At 38.9% G+C, this 18,128-nt stretch overlaps 1 protein-coding gene across 1 annotated transcript in view; it reads left to right on the top strand.

Annotated features, from left to right (window-relative positions):
- Positions 1-18,128, top strand: part of LOC102684379 (NACHT, LRR and PYD domains-containing protein 3-like) — a 154,754-nt gene that overhangs the window by 133,432 nt on the left and 3,194 nt on the right. The window contains exons 11-12 of the mRNA XM_069180191.1: positions 8,187-8,360; positions 9,717-9,786. Coding sequence (XP_069036292.1) covers positions 8,187-8,360; positions 9,717-9,786 — 244 coding nt within the window. The remainder of the gene's footprint in view (positions 1-8,186; positions 8,361-9,716; positions 9,787-18,128) is intronic.

Genomic DNA, 18,128 nt, shown 5'->3' on the forward strand with positions numbered 1-18,128 from the left:
GTCAATTAATTGTCCATAACATTGCTATTTTTTTTTAAAGAAATGTTTAAAAAAAAAAAGTCATGGCTCCAGCTGGAGAACACCCAACCTGTGGTTTATAAGTCAGGCACCTAGACCACAGTACCACCCGCAAGGTCACATGAGGAGTGGTGAAACAGCCCTACACAAACAGTATCAACAGACATTGTACAGCGTGTATTATTGTGTTGTAGTACATTAATATAATTATATCGTTATTAATTTCTTTAGATACGCGATTCCATATTATATTCCCTATTAATCAAATTCTAAAAGTATGTTTGTTGGCTCCAGTATCGAGCGTATTCACAGAAAAGCTTAAAACTACCACTTTTTATACAGGTTATTTCACATGTTAGTTAAAGACTTCGATGCTTAAAATGTTTAGGGAGAAATGGAATACTGGTGTGTATTTTTTTCTTTAAAGTACTGAGACCAGCCATATACTGTAATACGGTATGTTTATGTTCCAAAATTAATATTGTTTATGGTCTTCACACGCGTTATGCTCCTATTCTTTCTATGCTCAGCTACTAAGATCTCCCTTCAGTGGTAAAATTCCATATAAATATTCAATACTAAAACGGGCACAGTAAAGACATTTAAATCTTTCTACAACCGACCAACGCACCACGAGTGCCCGTCGGTCAACCAATCACGTACCGCGGTGTGACGCACGATGGCGTAGCCAATTACCAGCGGTACGTGTCTGTGCCGTGCACTTTGAATGGCTGCATCTGTACCAATAGAAAATAAATGGGTTTTGACATCGTAAATCAGTATCGATCAAGGTCTCCAAAACAAACAAGAAAAGTAGCATTTTCAGAGAGCAATTACTTTGTGTTATATAGAATATAGAGTAAGTTAGTGGTTCTCAAACATTTTGGACCAAGTACCACCCCTGATCAAACCAAAGCATCCAACTACCACCTACTTTAACTACTAAGTCTTCTTCTCATAGGAACCACAGAAAATCTCAGTGACCAACATGAGCACGCATGCGCGCACACACTCACACACACATATAATAAAAATAGCACTGAGGACTTACCATTTCAGTGAGAGGGATGAGCCTGTTTAATGGAGCAAAGCAGATGTGAATTCCTTGGTTGAGCCTTGATAGAATTCACAACTTTGACAGCAGAGTCTAACAGTTTTTAAATCCTCTGGCATTTTCTTGACAGCCAAGGCCTCGCAGTGGATGCTGCAGTGCGTCCACTTCATATCTGGAGCACTCTCTCTCTCTAATTCGTGCAACTACACTGCTGTGTCTGCCTGTCATCACTCTAGTACCGTCTGTACAAACTCCGATGCATTTTTCCAGTCGATGCCATTCTCTTCGATAAATTCATTCAGAAGCTAAAATATGTGCTCTCCTGTAGTTTTTGTTGGTAGCAGCTTACGGAACAGAAAGTACTCATGGGACATGCCTTAAAAATCATATCTAACGTAAACGAGCAAATTGGCCAAATCAATGGCATCTACAGGCTAATCTAATTGCATTGAAAAGCATTTGCTCATCTTAATGAGCTCTATCAGTGTACTTTTGACATCATCTGCCATATCAATAATTCTACGAGTGACAGCAAAGGGGCACCAGGTCGAGCTGTTTAGCAGCTTTATCTCCACACATAATATTTGTCAGCTCTTTTGCCAACAGTAAACAAAGTTCTTCACCAATAGTGTGGGGCTTACCTGCTTTAGCAATCCGCAAGCTTGCATTTTCCCCCTTTTCTGTTTCAGGAGTCGGTCTCAGAAGTTAAAAGAAGTTAAAAGAAGTTTTATTTCATGCGCATGGGAGCGAAACACAGAAACGCTCGTGTATTTTTCTCAAATTAACCTAGAACAGTCCTTAAATATTTTACTGTTATTACGCTTTCCTGTGCCCACAAGATTGGCATTGTTCCAAAATCACGCACATTCTCCTACCTCCCTATTTGCTGAAGATAACTTTTTTAAATACAAGTGGTCACTTACGTTCATAACAAGCGTTCCGATACAATGGTATAGAATCACATAGTAGCACTTGTGTCCACTCAAGTACAAGCACGAACTGTATTGTAGTACGTAGGCTGGGTATTTGACACTCTTTTTATTAAAATAGAAAATATTAAAACCAGACCCAATTTTTCAGTGCACACAACAAATTTCCAGGGTCATCTGGCGTACCACCTGGGGGTGCGTCACATACCAGCAGTGGTACGCGTACCACAGTTTTAGAACCATGGAAATAAGTCATTGGATTTATGAGCAATCTAATTTCTTATTCTTTTAAACAATGAAATTTCAGCTGCAAAAGCTTGCACCAGAGACAGCACCAGCACTGCTTGCCATAAAAGTTCAGGAAAGGGTGAATTAAGCCATAATACAGTTATTTGGTAATTAGTAATAACAGTTTAAAATGTACATAGATTAATGGAAACATGCTGGAAACTTCACAATTAAAGAGCTCTGTAGGACAAGAAAAAAAGATAGAGATACCTTAAGCTTTTTAAGGCTCAAACTAAAATTCAGTCTAAAGAATTATGGCAAATGAAAACTTAGGACATCTAAGTGTTAGAGATGTAAATAAATACAAAAATGCACATGGGAAAAAAGTTTTAGAAATTGGGCTGGTTGTAGGGGTTTTGTGCATTTACTGGGACAATTATTAATTGTAGCAGTAAGTCACAGAATGATTCTTTGCAGAATAACTCAGCAACACACACACATTTACTAATACACAAGAATACATTATTAATATATAAAATGTGCATATAAACATAACAGATCTTAAGAGTGAGGGTTAGCAGAATACATAAGGTATAAAACCAATCATGAAGAGTAACAAATCAAGAGACATACATTCAGTATACCAGTCATTTATACTGTTTCTTTAATGAGCTTTGATTACAACTTCTACACTAGATACTTAAAAGCAAGTACGTCAATCATAGGAATTAAACTGATATCAACTGGGGTTGAGGTAACAATTGAATTCTCAAGCCATAATGCAGAATGTTGAACACTCATCCAATTTATGTGGATTCAGATCTCCCGCAGACGCAAAGGAACACCGACAGGCTATTGCTGCATCCAATCGGCATCCTCTGGCCTGGTGCCAGGCAGTCCTGGTGTGAGGTGTGGGAGAAGGAGGGAGAGATTCCTGCTGCGGTGCACTGGCAGTGGGCTCTCTGAAGACCGGCTAGTTAGTCCCGGTTTAACTAACAAGAGTTTGTGCACATGAAAAGTGACTGTGGGTCCAAGCAAGTCGCACTCTTTAGGTGGGAAGAAGACCAGTTCGTTCCCGATGTAGCGCTAGTCCTAAATACTAAGATTCAGTTGTCAACAGTTCCGGCCGTAGTTCACTTGTTGATCAGGTGAGCATTCACGGTGGGGTACTGGCGGTTCTCGAGGCTTTCTGCTGGGCTAACCTCAGGCGGATCCTTTGGTTACGCGCAGGCGACCTCCGATCTCGACTCTTAGAACAAAGTAAAGTCCTGGCACTCGGACACACTGGCCGTCATGTGATTGTCCGAGCTGAGTCTGAGAATGTCCTGGAGGGGCCCCTTCCTGGAGGAACTATGGTTGTTCATTGGTTGAAAGTTTTGTGGGCATTCGAGACCCACGTGGGGTTACCCTGCCCTACCAGTTCCTGATTGGCTGATCGAGGTGGAGGATGAGTAACCATGCTCTCTGACATTAGGGTTTTAAACAATCTGGGATGAGACTCTCCCAAGGAATCTCCCAGACAGTAAGGTGCCAGAATGACCATTTATTATAGGATGGATGGAGAATTTCAGACTTGGGAGTTGTTCCATATCAGGAAACTCTATAAGATAGAAAAACACTTTAAATCTGAACCAAATGGAATGGCCTCTCTGTGTCCAACACCACTAAGATGAGGGAGAGAGAGACTGGCAAGGGAGCAGCAAACTTAACTCCTATATTTAATAAGCCTTGCCGTTACATGGTTTTACTTTGAAATAAGTAAACAGAAAAAAGTCATGACCAGACATAGTGCAGAAGATGCAGGGACACATGCAAAACCTTAGATATACAAAAAATCACAGAAAGCCATGTATTACAAAGAACATGTGAACCTGAAGCAGATTTGGCAGAGAGTGAGGGGCTTGAATAATCAGGTGCATTTCTGGCAGGGTGAAAATTAAGGTTTGATGGGTCAGAAAGAGTCAGAAAATTAACACATGAAAAAAAGTAATTTTACAGTATATGAATTAGTAGCAAACAGTTTCATGGAAGGCTTCTCAAATAGTTGAGCATTCAGGTAGATTGTGAGGGGAAATGTTTTGTAAATATATTGTGTTAAAGCAAGTCAGTTTATTTTTGCAACACATAAAAGACATTTTTCAAAGAAAGTAATTTAGCCTGTTACTAATGGAACCACTAAATAAAGAAATAAATATAGAAATCTAAAGATTTTTTATTCAATGTTGGTAGCAGGATGAATTTAGGACTCGGCAGCTGTCAAGTTAAGATCAGTATATATTTTGTCACTGTGTTGGTGGTAGATGGTAACAGTGAAAACAGGTATTTAGAAATGACTCATTTTGAGAAGAAGATTATAATTATAAATCTAACAGGATGGGGAAAGCTCAGAAAATATGTATAGTAAGATTGATCAGATCAGTATGCAAAGTCATTTAGCAAACAGGGTGTGAGTGACAAACCAGTATAATTTAGACCCTATTTTTTTCTGAACCAGGGAAAATCTGATCATGTTTCTCTATAACAAGAACAAGAAACTTTATTTAATATAGCACATATCCAAGTATCTCAAAACAATATAGCAGGTGTAAAAACAGTTATGAGGACCACAAGTTACAAAGTAAATACAAATAAGAAAGACAAGCAGTTAGAAGTGCTACCAAAGTTAGAAAATGAAGCAGATACAGACACTAAAAAACAGCCTTTCTAAAAAGAAAGGTTTTGAGGTTAGATTTCAATGCACTCAGTTTAAGTGACTCTAATATCACTGGGGATAAAAATCCAGAGCCCTGGGGCGTAGCTAGAGAAGGCCCTGTCACACACAGAATGTAGATGTTCTTGAGGACAGCTAGAAGACCAGAGTCAGGGGGACAAAGGTTGCAAGGTGGGGAGTAGACAGGTAATAAGCCAGATAGGTATTGAATGAGGAGGAGGATTTTGAAGTTGACTCGAAACCTGATAGGAAGCCAGTGCAAGGACTTGAAGACAGGTGTAATGTGATTGCTTGCTTGCGACCTGGTCTAGCTGTCAAATTCTGAACAAATTGGAGTGGGTTTAATTACCCTGAACAAGATGTGCAGAGATCAATTCTAGAAAAAGAAGCCCTTTTGGTTTCTCTAGTTGCCTTTAAAAGAAACTAAATCAGTGTGATGTTCCATAATGCAACTTTTTTAATGCTATACATGGCCGGTATTTACATATGATGTTTGTGATTTAAACACATTAATACAAGCAGTTTTTGAGGATTTAAGTTAGGCTGAGTTATTGCAGGGAGCAAACCATTTGGAGTTATGTTCAGGCTAGTAACAGCGTGTCTGAAGAGCTCTTGTAAAAAAAACAACATATGTAAAATAACAGAATACAGGTGTATATTAGAAATGAATGCAAGGTATATGGATATTCAAGGTATGGCTAGAATAAGAGATGCCAGGTTGCAGACACTGAAGGAGAAGGATGGAAAGTTTGAAAAAGAAGCAAGGGAGGATGTATGGACAAAAGATCTACTAGCAGTAAAGAAAGTAAGAGGAGCTTTGAACAGTGAGGAAGAAATAAATGAACAACCGAGAAGCTGGAATGTGGACCTGAAACTTCCTGTAGTAACAGTATAGTTGAAATGAAGAATGAAGAGGAGTTGGGACAGGGATGAAAATTACAATGGGATTTTCAGTTTCTCAAAGAAGTAGAAAAGGTTTCATCTAGAATAACTGAAAGTGTTATCTGCAGGCTGCAAAAAAATTGCAGGTACTATAAAATTAGACAAAGATTGTTTGTTACCATGTGGTAGATGAAAAGGCACAGGTTAGAAGTAAGTTCTCATGGAGCATTATAAGACTAGAGATGTAGGTAGGAAAAAGATAATTTGGGGAAAGTTGAGGAATACACTGATAACAAGGACACTTCCTTAGAGGCTTAGGCATACTTTTGACAAATGGACAGGAGATGTTACAGGCTGCAGAGGAAGATGATAAAGTTAACAGACTGTATGTTTACATAGATGCTGAAGTGAGGATTGTATTTTAGATTTTGTGAAATTGCTAGCGTTCAACTGTGTGTAGGATGCACATAAATTGAAGGAATGGGCAAACATAGCTGATGCTGATCCAGAGCCAGCATCTGAAGATATTTATATTTAGAGGCAATTTGTTTATAGACTAGTTATGGATACTGATGTGCCATAGTGGAAAAGCTGTTTTGTTAAGCCAGCACTATAAAATAATTTTTATAATCTATATATATAATTCTAATCTCTTTATGCAGTACAGGATAGCTGAAGCTTATCCCAGCAAGCAACGGCCCAAGGCTGAATACACCCAGAATACACAGAATACTGTACATCACAGGGTAGACAAACAGATACACACACACTCACACCAGGGCCAGTATTTGCATAAGCCAGTTAACCCTACCAGTATGTAGGTACCTGTAGAGTACTTGGAGAAAACCCACATGAACCCAGAGAGAACATGCAAACTCCACACATACTGTACCCCAGAAAGTTCGACGTTACATTCAGAAATACAATCGAAATAGGTTTGTGGTATTTGTTTTGATGACACTTTGCTAAAATTGATAAAAACCTAAAGGTGATTAAAATGTATAATCTTTCCACATGTCATGTCATTAGGAAGTACAATAAGATCCCGCTTTGTTTAACAATGGTTTAAAAAATAAATATAATTGGTGAGAAAGTAGTTCTCCTTACTGATAATTAAAGGACTTAGAAGTCAAAGGAAATGATTTACGTTGCTTAATTTAAAAAACTAAGTTATACAGGCAGACGCGATCTGTGCCTTAAGCGTTCTAGGCAGACGGCTCATTCTGTATTATAGAGCTCCATGCCTCCTCCCTCTCTCAGTGCCGCCGCTTCTCTGACACAGAGCAGTGGGCGGGGAGTTATTTTCCCAGCCTCTGATTGGGGAAAAAAAGACCTACTGATCTGCTTCATACCATAGGAAAATAGTAGAATATGTTTTTCTTTGTGTTTATGAAATTCAAGTGTTTTAAACGTTTAATTAAAAAGTAACTTACATTGTAAGTTTCCAGCTGTTCACGAGGAAGAAAAATCATCCATTTTAATGTGCATAAAAAGTGTTTCTTTTTAATAGCTTTTAAAAGTCATCCAATTCCAAAGTTAGGCAGGGACACGTCGTTGTTTTTTTTCTTAATATAAAAATCAGTCGCCCATGGTGCCTCCAGTTAAATTGTAGAGATTCTTGTTTGAAGGTGTCGGTGTGTTTTGACTATGTTACATGTGGGAGTATGTGTAGTCACATGTAAAAAGTGTGCAGTGTTGTATATTTTTGGGAGGAATGGGGTTTGTTTAGTTTCATTATTGTTTTTTTTTCTTTTTAGTGGGATTTGTATAGTATATAGGGGTTGTGTTTGTGTACCGTATGCTGTTTATTGCTTCACATTATTATTGTTTATTATTTTTATTTTATGTGTTGTTATGCTTAAAACCCTGGTTGTTTTTTTTTTCTTCAAATGGGAATTTTGTTTTTCTCAACATATCTACAATCAACAATAATAAGATCTCCAGTTCACTTACTCCAGTGTTGGTAATTTACATTGAGATTAATTTGAAGAAAACAACAACAACCCTATAACTAATTAAAATAACTATAAGAAGATAACATAATAATAAAATATACTAATATTTGTGAAGCAATTTTTATTATGGTTAAAAGTCAAAGTCTTTCTTTCTGTTTTCCTTTTCATTGTAACTCTGTGTGTCTCCCTGTTTCCCACTGTCTCCCTTCCTGACAGTTTCTTCTTCCTTCTGGACCCCAAAATTTGAAGCAGCAGTTATCTTCATCATCCTCCTCCATGGACACTCTGAGATGATAATGACATGATGTTATATATTACTGCTGAGCTGGGTGTTGTAGTGAAGACTTAAACAGAAAGATGTGGATGAGCTGTGCAGATGTTCAGCTGTGCTCCTGTCTTTTTGTCTGCAGGATGTGGAGCTGTGAACTAACAGAGAGATGCTGTGAAGATCTGGCCTCTGTTCTTCAGTCTCAACACTCCAGTCTGACAGAGCTGGATCTGGATCTCAATAACCTGCGGGATTCAGGAGTGAAACTGCTGTCTGCAGCTCTGAGGGATCCCAACTGTAAATTAACAACCCTGAAGTAAGTAAACACTGGTGATTTCTTAGTTTTTTATTGTTTTATTTAGGTATCCTGAGACACACAACATTCCGTTTTTCCCATGCATTAGAAAAGAAATACATAGGAAGTAAGGAACAAAAAAGAAGGGGGGCATCTAGAAAGACAAAAAACTGCTGTGCAATTTTATACAAGTTCTTGTTTGTGGCTTCTTTGTTAATATCTCATTACTGAGAGACTCGACATGCAAACTTTCCCATTTCGCCCATCTTTTTTACATGTGTATACAGTATGTTGTTGTTGATTTATAATTCTGTGAGTAATATTCTTCATGAGATTTCATTCACAGAGTCCTTCTTCATTTGAACACAAGGTCTGTCCAGCTTTAACCAGTTTCTAGTGATTTATTTTATGGCTGCAGTTCTGACAGTTCTAAACAAGTATCTTCCTTTCTCTGAAGGCAGTTCATCTGGTGTTTGACCAAGAAATAAAAGGACTCCTAATGAGGATTTTTTTATATTTCTTCAATAATATTTCACCAATTTATTTTCATACCAAAAGGTGTTTATAATATCCCAGGTTTTCCTTGCAATTCGTCCAACAATTTGTGATTCCAAATTTATAATATTTTGTTTGTAATTGGTGTTTCTTTCAATATTTAATATGAACTTTTTGCTCATATTCTCTCCATGAATGGGAATTGCTGGATTTATGCAGATTTGAATGGTATTAGATTCTTCAATTGCTGTGGAAGTACCAACCTCCTCTTTTCACTTGTGTCTTACTCTTGTATTCCTCCTGTATATTCTGATATTTTATACACATCTGAAAGGATGTAGCTATGGAAATAAGTTAGGTATGCAAAATGTATCAATTTTTTAATCTCTTATCTTAGAGTCTCATTTACTTCTTCTCAGCTTTGAATTTCCCCAGTGTTTTCTCCTCTGTCTCTGTACTTTGACTTTGCCTGTTTGACCACATCTTGGACTGATCCCTGTGCTTTGAACCCTGCATGTTAAAGACTCTCCTTCAGACTCTCCCTGGTGCTTTAATCAGTTCCTCTCAGCTCAACCCCTGCCTTTTCGATTGCGTCTCTAGTTTCACTTTCGCCTGCCTGCCCTGCTTGCTACCAGCAGAACAAAGCAAAGCATTATGAAAATAAATTCTACAATTTAAATACAGTAATCCCTAGAATTTGTATTATGAAGAAAAGAAAGAAAGAAATAGTAATTTTGATGGGTTTATAGAAATAGTGTAGCGGAGCTAGTTCGGACATGGTGACGTCATCACCCTCCCTGCGCGTAGCAGGGACCGCAGCCACCTGGGCTGAGGGAGGTCTCCTTTAGCTCATGTGGCTGGTTCCCTGTTGCGTTACGCCAGAGACCCGGCTTTGCGCCCCCAAGTGTTGCAGGACGAACTGGTGGGGTGGAGCGGCAGAGGGCACGAGCCCGTACGGAACTGCAATGGTCACAATAGCATGGGACCCTGACTTTAAACCACATAAAATAGATGTTTTAGTAATGGTCATTGAGACGCATAAGGAAGGTCTGGAACAAGACAGAAATCCTGGAAGTACCTTCATTCTTGCTGTCTTCATCCTTCTCAAGAATGAGACAGGCAGCAGTTTCCATCTATTGAAGTCTTGCTTCAGCTGATTTTCTAGCACCTCTTATTTATATTTTAATGTGTTCTCTAGGTTTCTGGGTATTGAAAGTGCTAAACATTTTATCTTATCCCAATCCTATTGGAAAATAAATTTGTTTTTGACCTCCAGGGATATAGATTCCCCACTAACATTGCTTCAGAATTAATCTCTAGTTGCTGTAGTCTGGGATTACATCTGTGAGAACAGGAAAAGTTGTTGAATTTCGGCTGTATATAATAACATCTCATTTTTATAGAGCCTGATTGTGTGTTCCTCCTGCTATATCACCTCCCTCTGTATCCTTGTGTTGTCTTATGCTCTGATAGAATAAATCAGTGGTGACAAGCATCTCCTCGTCTTGTTCCCCTGTATGAATTTAAGCTCTCTGACAGAATACTATTAGCCTGTTCTTGTGCTTTTGGTTGTATATATAAAAATAAACATTGTGAAAACCTACAAGTTTTAAATACAAAAGGTTGTAATACCCTGTCAAATGCTTTTTCTGGATCCACGTATTTTTCATTTCGGTTTTTGTGTTTGAAGATACAATTTAGTTTAGCCAAATAGTCAATTTCCACCTGGAATGATGTCCTCTCAAACAGTTTATAATAACTCTGCAATTACAAAATATAATTATACATCCGAACTATACAGTATACAGTAGAAGTCTTAGATTTCTTATACTATATGTCTTACTGTGTCCTCTCAACAGGTAGAAATATGCAGGATGAAAAAAAACAAAAATATTTTTTTCTTGGTTTTCAAAAGATCAATTTTTCACGTTGTAGCCTTGTCAGACAGCTAAAAATGCTTGTAGACGTTACCATATGTGTACTAGCTTGGATAAAACATCAAGATGAATTTGAAAATATAAATAAAATTACATAATCTTTGTGAATACATGACCTGGAATGATAATGTTCACATATCCAGAATTATTATTCAAAAATATGAAAAGCTATAATAGTTACTGCTATATTACTATATAACACCCCTCCCCCAGTGTGTTGTGTATATTGAATTATGTATTGCCTTGTAATTTGCACTATCTGCACTTTGTGCTATGTGTATCCTGACTACAATCCTATCTACATTGTCTATGTCAGTGTCCTGTCTCTCCTGCCTATATTTGGATCGTGGACCAGGAGGAATATCATTTCATTCTACTGTATACTGTTCAAATAAACGTGAACTTGAACTTGAACTAGTCCTCTGGGCAGTGCTTGAGGAGTTTTAATTGCTTTTCACTGCCAGCTTATCAGCAGGGGTGAGTAGTTGACAATAGATGACCCCTGGTTGCTAAGTAAACAAACAGGTTGCTGAGGTTTTGTTTTTCTTTCCTGAGTCATGTTACAGAGGCAGTGATGTCTCCTAGGGCTCTAAATGGTCAATAATGAATGACAGCAATTTGAACCAATTAGATCCCCTTTTTTCAGACTTTTTTCAGACTTGGTCGTAGTGGTCAGCCAAACCAAAAGGGTACTCTTTTGGTTTCCATTGACCCAGTGGTTTAGCAGGCATGTAACCTGTTTCTCAGTGCACATAACATCTATGGCTGTGATTGTGCCAGTGAATATGCCAGCAGCCATATAACCCTGCAAATCACAACTGGCAGCTCACTGAAGCTCAGCGGGTGTGAGCCTATCCAGTACCTGGATGGGAGACCTCCTGAAAAAAACTAAGGTTGCTGTTAGTGGAGCCAGTAGGGTGCGCTCACCCCACAATCTGTATGTATTTTAATGCCCCAGTATAGTGATGGGGAGACTGATAGTGATGGGGAAAGGATATACTGTAAACAGGCTCTATCCTTTGAATGAGACTTAAAACGGAGGTCTGTCTGTGGTCATTAAAATACCAGGGTGTTTCTAGAAAAGAGTAGGGTTGTTACTGTTACTTAGGGTTAATTTCCCATTGGCCTTTACCCATCATAGCCTCCTAATACTCCCCATCTATGAATTGGCTTCATCACCCTGTTCTCCTCCTCACTGAGAGCTGGTGTGTTGTGAGCGTACTGGTGCATCATCCAGATGGAGGTTGTATATTGGTGGTGGTGAAGGGGATCCCCATTATCTGTAAAGAGCTTTGAGTGGAGTGTCCAGAAAAGTGATATAAGTGTAAGCAATTCTTATTAATTATTGTCTAATTTTATATGTTTTCATCAGCTTTTGATTTTTAGGTTGCATTTTGGTGTTTGAGATCATTGTTATTATAGGTTTATGGTAACGGCATCTGTAGTAAAAATGCTGTACTACAGTGAAAGAAAACTTTTTGTCTGTTCCAGTCTTATGGTTTGTTTTAGAAAATATTGGAGGTGACTTGTAAGTTGTAAAAAATAACCTGATTAATTCTGATTAAAATTAATTTATGTTTTAGTGTGCAGCAGATGCTGGAGCCTCAGTTGTGTCACATCCTGCTAGAAAGCTTTCCACATGATGTAGAATAACATGACAAGTCTTCAACATTAGGGTTTACTGTTCTCCATAAGTCTAAGAGTCTATTAGATTGTATCCTCTTCAAATAATTATCGGTATTCCTGTAACATCACCTGCCAATAACTTTGCACATTAAGATGTGTCCTTCTTCATTTACACTTACACCACGTACATATACTGTCCGTAGTGTAGTGTACGTGTATACTGTATGTACTCTTTCATCAGTGTTATGTCAGCATGTCCAATCTTTCCAAGGACATAATATATAGTCACAGTAACAGGTTTATTCCATGCTGAAAAACAGAAGAAAGAGAACACAATGTTTCGGCCGTGGAGCCTTCTTCAGGTGTGAGAGAGACATGGCAGTAGGCAAAGGTAATGTAGCAGGAGAACAAAGGCTGGGAGGGAGGAGGAGTGAGAGGCGGGAGCAGGGGACAGAAAGAGAGGCCAATCAAGAGGTGTGAAGTCAGAATGGGTGTAGAGAGGTGTGAGATGAAACTTCCAATGAATGGAGAAAATTTAAAAGAACAGTAGTCTGTCATAAAGAGAGGGGAGAAGGTGTGATCCTAGCTGCAGAATCATTTTGGTTTCGGTAGTCTTTCTGATGTATGAGTTCGGAAAACCGTCTTTGAGAACACAGACAGAGAGATAGGAGTGATCGTGGCCGTCAGAGGTGAAATGAGAAACAGTGGGCTTGGAGAGATCTTTAATCTTCACAGCAAACAGGCCATACAGTATTGAAAAAAAGAACAATCTGCCAACCAACTAAAACACACTCATATTTATTTTCAAGTTTTGGCTTCTTGGTCGCTTACATCGACTAGTGAGCAGGAAGGGCCAGTTTTATATCACAATCCTCGCAAACTCTTGCTCTCGCCAGGGGTGAGATCAGCAGATTCTCGTCTTCCTTCTCCAACATGGCAACCATGCAGTACTTTCACTTAGTTCATGATTTTGAACTGAAATTTGCAGAATTTTGCAATACTACTTTGATACCAAGAGTTAAAACCCTGTCTGAGAGCTTGGGACCTCTGAGTGAGGTGTGGATCAATATTGCAGGTGGGGTCATGATTTTGATTAGGAGCAAGTGGGAATTAAATAGAAAGAAAAGTTCCACTCAGTGCTCTATATTCAGACACATCTTTCTACAGTCTTCTTCATCCCACTGTGTCTCACCTTCCCCGTAATAAAACTGTGATGAGAAATATAAGATGCCTGATCTTGTAAGAAAAGCTTCCCCTCTCATTTCCTTGTCTCGCAGGTTAAAACCTGCTCCTCACTCTCTTGTTCCTCTTTAACTTTGTCCCTTTCTTTCTCTTGTCTGTTCTCCATCTGTCTCAATCACTCTCTTCACAGCAGCAATGCCAGCTAGACCCTTTTCTGTAGTGCTGCTCAGTCAGTATAGAAGTGGCTATTCAACAGTAATACCAGAGTGGAGTAAGGAACACTCTGCTTCAACAGTGTGGACAGTGTTGCACACACCTTTTCCCAAAAATCTCAAACTCTAAAATATCAGTGCTTTCCCAGACTACAGGAGAGAGTGTGCCTGTGGCTCCCTGGGACCACAGTATGCACTTTGGGGAATCAGTAATAAGCATTGAAACTGACTCCGAGACAATAGATGTGTCCTAGGAATAAAGTTAAAAAGGATCAGCTGGTGATTGGGATTTCTCAAAGCAAAATTCAGATCACTCCAAATAGTGTCCAATGAGAAGTGTATCCATGAGAGACATGTCAATTTCCAGCTGTTATAGATCCTTAAGGATTTATATCAGGATCCAAGTAACACAGAGTAACATTAGGACACTATTCACTAAGCTGTGTCCCCTGCATCTATTATCTTACATAAGGGGTGACCCAGATATCCATGTCCCAGGTAACCCCATAAAAACACACAGCAGAGGGAAGTAACAAAGAACATTTTGTATATTATCCCTAACAATGACAGATGCAAATGTTATTTCCCTTATTCAACAATTGAAGAAAAAGAAACGGGCATCCATCAGATAAAATACAAGTTTTTATGAAAAACTGGACAGTGTGAGCCCCATGTAGTCTGATTTTAATATGTCTTTCCACTAGGCACCACACTGTAATTGGGTACAAAACAATGGGGTTTAATTGTCATTCTTTAAAAGTCAATTTTCTAAAGTTGTAGCTAATGAAAATACCCAGATTTTTTCCAGTGCTACTCCAGTGTCTTCTACTGAAACTGGGGGAACAAAGACAGCACATTCTGCATGAGGTTTTATAAAACCAGGTCCAAGGGTCTCAAATCCTCTCCATAATCTAAAATTATACAAATACTTACGTCCAGTTATAGACACACAGACACACAGGGAGCTCAGTTATAAATTTCTTAAAGATCAGAGTTTGCAATCCAAATTCTTTTCTTTGTAGTGCACAATTTCTTCCAAAATGTGGACTTTTTGAGAGGTTTGAGGTGCCTGAAGTGTATGAACAATAAGTAGGCATAACACACACCCTCATTTCATACACCACAGCTGTCACACACATCTCTCACTCTTTCTATAAACTTCGTAGCCTTGATATGTATTTCCATCAGTACAACTAGTGACATTACTGACCTGACAAGGTCTTAGCCTTTCTTAGCCTTTCAAAATAAAAATAAAATTAATATAAAATTCTGGAAATGTCCATTATTATTATCAGTGAGCTACTGGCAGTGACACTGACAAGGCAGACCTGTGTTGTGTATACACAGAGTGGCATCAGAGTGAGGAGCCAGGGAGGTTGTGTATTTGTTTTTTATAACGGAAAGTGTGTTGAGTCTCAGCACGAGTGGGATGTGATGAAGAGAGACTCTGGGTTGTTAGTGTGAGAGGTCTGAGTGCGGGAGTGAGTCTCTAGAGACAGTGTGTGTGTGTGTGTGTGTGTGTGTGCGTGTGTGTGTGCGTGTGTGTGTGTGACTCAGCCTGGTGGTGTCAAGTGAGGATGTCAGAAGCTGGAGGAGGACCTGGAAGTCGGAGTGCTGACTGGTCGTGAGGGGACCAGTGAGTGTCATGTGGGAGCAGGAGGCTCCAGATCAGGGAAAGGAGGGTGTGTGAGAGATCAGGCTCGTTGAGTCCAGGAATCTGCGACAGAAGGGCTTGGCTCAGTGAGGGACCTACATTATGATCTCGGAGGTGATCAGATAGAAAGGACAGTGGAGGGAGTGAGCTGGAGACTCAGGGCCTGAGAGTCTGCAACCAGGGGACCCAGAGGTCTCTGAGGATGTGTGCCCCATGCTCTGGTGCCATGATGAGGGGGAGAGTACATCACCACTCTCAAAGGAAAAGTTCCCCAGCAGGCTATGAGGGGTGTGTCTGGAGTGGTGGACATGCCTGTTCATGGGGGTCACTACCACTGTGATAGCACGGTATCATGAAGAAACGTTGTTAGTTTTCTAACTAACCTGGTATCTATTTCAGTGGTTGTTATGGTCCTCAGTTGGAGAGTTATTTTTTCCCTAATTGTTTTCTCCTTTTTCTCTGGGTGCTGCCAATTAATATATTACGCACATGAGGAAGAAGCATTTAAAAGGGGAAAATTAGACTTCAAAAGGGGGAATACTGAGAGATCGGAGAATGTGAATGAGGTTAGTTGAGTGGTGTGTTTTAGGGATGGGAGAAAGACATGTTGTGTGCTTTTCTTTTTTGCTTTTGGTTTTTTTGGGCTGTTAGTTTGTCGGGAGGGGGGGGGGGGGGTCTTTTCTTTGTCTTTCCCCTCCCAATTGGAATACAAATGTGCTCCTCTGCCTCCCTAATAAAGTTGATTTGTTTTCTCAAACATAATTGACTCTCACACATTATAATAGTAATTTTAACAGAACTAATGTACAGTACTCTATTGACAATGGAGTCCAACTGTATTTATATTAATGGTATTCAAGTGAAATGTACAGATGGATCCCAAGTCTAAAGATTTCCCCTGTGGTAGACAAAGTCTGAGGCAGAATTCTGGTTCATACAGACTCGCTCTCTCTTGACCTGCTGTTTTGTTCTGAAGTTCAGTTTCCTGACTCGTACAAAGTGGATGCAGTCACATGGTCGATTCCTCTGCCAGATTTTGATTGAGATTGTTTATTGCTTCACATTTTGATTATGTGTTGTTATAGTTATAACCTTGCTTGTTTTTGTTAAAATTGTTTATTTTCTTCAAAAGAGAATGTTGTTTTCCTCAACACATCTACAAATAACAATCAAAATCTCCAGTTCTCTTTCTCCAGTGTTGTTAATTTACATTTTGTATTAATTCAACCATGTGAAGAATAACAACCAAAGCTATAACTTTAACAAAACACCATAAAATGTGAAGCAATTTCTATTATGGTTAAAAGTCAAAGTCTCTCTCATTCTATTTCCCTATTCCAATCATTGTAGCTCCATGTGTCTCCCTGTTTCCCACTGTCTCCCTTCCTGACAGTTTTTTCTAATCTTTCTTCTTCTTTCTGGAGCCCAAAATTTGATGCAGCAGTTATCTTCATCATCCCCATCCATGGAGACTCTGAGTTGGATAATGACTTGATGTTATATATTACTACTGAGCTGGGTTCTGTAGTGAAGACTTGGAAAGAAAGATGTGGATGAGCTGTGCAGATGTTCAGCTGTGCTCCTGTCTTTGTGTCTGCAGGATGTGGGGATGTGGACTAACAGAGAGATGTTGTGAAGATCTGGCCTCTGTTCTTCAGTCTCAACACTCCAGTCTGACAGAGCTGGATCTGAGAAGCAATAACCTGGGGGATTCAGGAGTGAAACTGCTGTCTGCAGCTCAGAGGGATCCCAACTGTAAATTAACAACACTGAAGTAAGTGCACACTGGTGATTTATTTTTATTGTTTTATTTAGATATGTTAAGACTCACAGCATTCCGTTTTTCACATGCATCAAAATGTAACACCTAGAAAATACAAAACAAAAAAGAAGGGTGACATATAAAAGTATTTTTTGTCTAATTTTATACAAGTTCTTGTCTTTGGGCTCTTTGTAAACATATGATTACTGAGAGGCTCAAAACACAACCTTTCCCATTTTTTAAAATATATACTGTATATGTTGTAGATTTTTAATTCTGTAGGTAATTTTCTTCTTGAAAGTTATTCTAGATTTGAACACTAGGTCTGTCCAGCTTTAACCAGTTTCTAGTGATTCTCTCCAGGAAGGTGAATTAGTGGATTTATGCAGATTTGAATGTTTTTAGATTCTTCAGTTGCTATGGGAGTGCCAGCCTCCCTTTCCATTTGATTCTTACCCTTATCTCTTATATTCCTCCTTTTTTTATAATATTTTATATACATCTGAAAGGAAGTAGCTATGGAAGTGAGTTAGATTTGCAATATTTATCAATTTGTTTATCTCAAGGTTCTTCCGGATGCTATTATCATATTTTAATTTGCATGCAGTATGATGCGCCACACCCAACGCGTTTTGACGCAGTGTACTCCATGCATTTTGAATGGCTGGATCTGTATATTAAATACAGGGGACCTGCGATGCTTAATTTACATTTTGGGATTATAATGAATCTGCAATGATGAGTGCATTTCAAATCATAAGGAATCTATCAAGTACAAGAGAACATGTACCATAACAATCTCCAATTTATATCACAAAACAGATGAAGTGTCAATGTATGGGTAGTGCCATATTGCCATCATTGTCTGTGATTCAGAATGAGGCATGCCTTAGACCAAGTGAATTTTGCTACTATGTTAAT

Source organism: Lepisosteus oculatus, chromosome 18 (assembly GCF_040954835.1).
Source record: "Lepisosteus oculatus isolate fLepOcu1 chromosome 18, fLepOcu1.hap2, whole genome shotgun sequence".
Taxonomy (NCBI): domain Eukaryota; kingdom Metazoa; phylum Chordata; class Actinopteri; order Semionotiformes; family Lepisosteidae; genus Lepisosteus; species Lepisosteus oculatus.